The 3669-nt window shown below is 46.2% G+C and overlaps 1 protein-coding gene across 1 annotated transcript; it reads left to right on the forward strand.

The window, feature by feature from the left end:
* Positions 1-932: 932 nt before the first annotated feature.
* Positions 933-3192, forward strand: LOC123161729 (uncharacterized). Its single transcript, XM_044579534.1, has 3 exons — positions 933-1503; positions 1760-2054; positions 2917-3192. The coding sequence occupies exons 1-3, from the start codon at positions 1027-1029 to the stop codon at positions 2955-2957; spliced, it is 813 nt and encodes a 270-aa protein (XP_044435469.1). The 5' UTR covers positions 933-1026; the 3' UTR covers positions 2958-3192.
* Positions 3193-3669: the final 477 nt, after the last annotated feature.

Below are 3669 nucleotides of genomic sequence, written 5' to 3' on the forward strand. Positions count from 1 at the left end.
TGAGGGTGTGTTTGGTAGCATTCCCAACCTAACATGGTTGTTCTCCTCTCATGCATGCTCAATGTAGACATGCTGAGTACATGCATTTGTTATTGTTTGGTAGCGGTGTATGTGCTGAGACATGCTAAGTCGAGACTCTGTTTGACAATTTGCATCTGTTTAGACATGTCGGTCGGCACTGTAGCAACCAGTATTTTTAAATAAGTGAACAAATTTTAAAAAATGTGATCAATTTATGGAAACATGGGAAAAAATAACATTTTTGAAAATTCTGAAGTTCTTTTAAATTAAACAAATTTGAAATTTTGATCTTTTAAAAGAATTTGGAGACCTGAAATTAATTTGAAAAGTATTTTTTTCAAAAATCCTTTTTTAAAATTGAAAAAAGATCATATTTTTTTAAAATCTTAACAAATTTTGAAATATCGGACATGTTTCAAAATAATAAAAAAATTAAAATCTGGGCATTTTTAGAAAATTTGAACAATTTTTGGTATTCTCAACATTTTTTGAAAATTAATTATTTTTTACAAATCCTGAACAACACATTGTCGCTCACTTCACTCATGTATGCTGACGAGTGAACAACTGTTGGGGGGGGGGGGGGTTCTCTTCGTGCATGCTAAGAGGCTATTTGAGCTGAGCTCGTGCATGCTAAGAAAGCCTCGTGCAAACTACCAAGCATCCAAAAATGGTCGGGGAGGTAACTCTTGAGTTCATGCACCCTCCATGCACTCTATTAAACACACCCTGAGTGTACAATAGGGATGGTGTGTTGAGGAATCAGGGCAAAAGGAAACAAATCATGTGGGCCTCTGCAGGAGGCTGCGCTCTGGAGTGTGGGCTGGGCCCTCAAGCCCACTATGCGAGCACGGCGACGGCGTCAGCCACCTTGAAATACCCCGCCTTGGCGCCCGAACGTAACCGTCCCAACCAACAGCCTTCTCTCCTCCCCTTCTCCCCGTCGCTGGAGTGCCCACCCCTCCTTCCCCGCGCGTCTCTGCTCTCCAGCGTCACCGGCGAGCGATGGAGCTGTTCCAGGACGGCCACCACGTGCGGCTGCGGAGCCGCGAGCGCGGCACGTACCTGCACGCCGACGACGACGGGCTTGCCGTCTCCCTCAGCCGGCGCCGCGCGTCGATGAACACGGCGTGGGCGGTGCACATCTACCAAGGCGATGGCAATGCCCAGTACGTGCTCCTCCACAGCGCTGCCTACGGCCGCTACCTCGGCGCCACGGACGCGCCGGCGCCGCGAGGCCACAGCGGGCGCCGCGTCGAGCAGTGCGATTACGAGCCGTGGGAGGAGGAGGCCATCAGGTGGCAGGCCGTCAGGATCGGCTCGGGGGACGATATCCTGCTCCGCCAGGTCGCCGGCCGCCTCCGCGCCAACGGGAGGTACCTCAGCGTCGACGCCTTCAACAGCGCCGGCGCGATGATGCACTGGGTCGTGGAGCAGATCCCCGCAAGGGAGGACACGCCTCACCTTGCAGCTCCGACTGGGGTGAGTCCGCCATGCCCGCTTCTTCATACTTCTCGAACTGCTTTCAGCGGAACTATCGATTGGGCGAATTGGGTTCTTGGGCGTCAGAATTCAACCGCGGGGATTGCAGATTGTGTTCATTTCATTCGCCAAATTGTCGTATTGGGTTCTTGGATGTCGTTACAATTGGGGATTGCAATTCTTGGCATCTGCAAAATTTGCAATTCTTGATCGCACTCTGCTTCGTATTTGATGGTTCTTTGGGACTCAACTGCAGCTCCGCCTCCCCAGAAGCCTCTCCTTCCTGTTGCCGTGGCGGGTGATCCAGTACCAGCAGGCCGGCGCCGACGAGCCCGACGCAATCTTCGCCTGGGCCTCACTCGTATTCAGGGGCAGGTCCGCGTACCACCTGAGGAAGAAGCTGGCCCGCCGGCTGGATGCGGCCATGGACGCCTCCAACCTCGTCATGTGCGTCCGAGCGGGTACGCACGGGCGGCCTACCCCACTGGTCGTCGATCTGCCCCACAGCGACGAGACCCTCGACATCATCGTCGTCATGGCCGGGACGCCAGGTGAGACGCGCCATTGCTAACTTCCTACGGAGTACTTCCTATTTTAATGGAGTACTGATCAGCTTGTGCTGGAAGACAGCGTAATGAAACTGTCTGAAGAACTGTTTGTATTCTGGCACTGCAGCTAATCTTCAGTTTGGATATAAGTAGGAGTATTAGATATAAGTAGAAGGGTTTGAATGGAAACAGTTGGTATTTGCATTATGCCTGCAGTAAAGATGCTAGAAGGTAATCTGAATCTAGTTTACTGAAACTGTCTGAAGAACAGTTTACTGAAACTGTTGTATTCTGCAACTGCTGATAATCTTAAGTTAGGAATGGGGGAGTTGTGTGGACTGTTGTAGTATTAGATATAAGTAGAGAGTTGAATGGAAATAGTTAGTATTTGCATTATGCCTGCTGTAAAAATGCTAGAAGGTAATCTAAATCCAGTTTGTTTGGTGATAAATCATAACATATTCACATTAAACCCTGGCACAGAAATGATTGGTTTCATAGTACTGTCCTTGATACAAATAATTCAGTTTTCCCATTCAGCACTATTTGTCGCTTGTAGAAACTTTAGAAATTAGATACCCAACTCAGTCAAGTTATCTGTACTGTACGTTCTGTTTGGTTTAGTACTATAAATTCTTCGAACAACATGTGAACCAAATTCAGGTTAATCCTACAGTATTTCATGAAATCTGTCTTTCAGTTTTTTTTTTGCACATTATATTGTTGTTTTTCAGGCTTTTTGTGCACAATCCTACATTTATTCATTAGTTATGCTAAACAGTGATATTTAAATTATCGATCTTCTCAAACTGTTGCACTACCTGTGACATGATGCCTAACCTCCTCACTTTCTGTTCTAATTCAGCCCATGCAGACCTGCGGTACCCGAATGTCAATGCAGAGTAGAGAAAGATAAGAGCGGGCCTCCTGACCGTCAACGGTCCAGCTCTTCAGAAGTGTCTGCCCACTCGGACACTATGACATGAGAATTCAGAACTGCATTTTTCATTGAGATATAGGTTTAGGAACGCCTCTTGTGACTGTCAGCATAGATAAACTTGATTCATTCTCCAGACAGGAGGAACCTGTCCCTTGTGGTTCTAAATTTCAGAACCTGTGTAAAGAAATGATTGCATTCTTATTCTTGCTGCTACTTCAGGGTTGCCTCTGTAATTTCTCTTAGATGTCAACTTGAGAACCTCTGTGAACAGTTATGCAATGGCATTGGTTTGTAATGGTTGTGTTCTTATTATTGCTGCTACTTCAGCATTGGAATCGCCAAGTGCATTTGAATGTCACTGGTTTCTCTTAGATGTCAGCGCTGCCGTTTCAAGTTTCAGTCATTCAGCAGAAAATGAATTTTACAAGATATGTACTGGTCGATATTATTTGCTGCAATGACATGATCTTTTGGGATTTATTTTAATGGAGCGCTGATCAGCTTGTGGTGGAAGAGAGTGCTAATCTTCAGTTAGGAGTTTACTGAAACTGTTGTATTCTGTAACTGCTGTTAATCTTCAGTTAGGAGTTTACTAAAACTATTGTATTCAGCAACTGCTGCTAATCTTCAGTTAGGAGTTGGGAGTAGTCTGTATTAGATATAAGTAGAAGGAGTTGA

Source organism: Triticum aestivum, chromosome 7B (genome assembly GCF_018294505.1).
Source record: "Triticum aestivum cultivar Chinese Spring chromosome 7B, IWGSC CS RefSeq v2.1, whole genome shotgun sequence".
Taxonomy (NCBI): Eukaryota; Viridiplantae; Streptophyta; class Magnoliopsida; order Poales; family Poaceae; genus Triticum; species Triticum aestivum.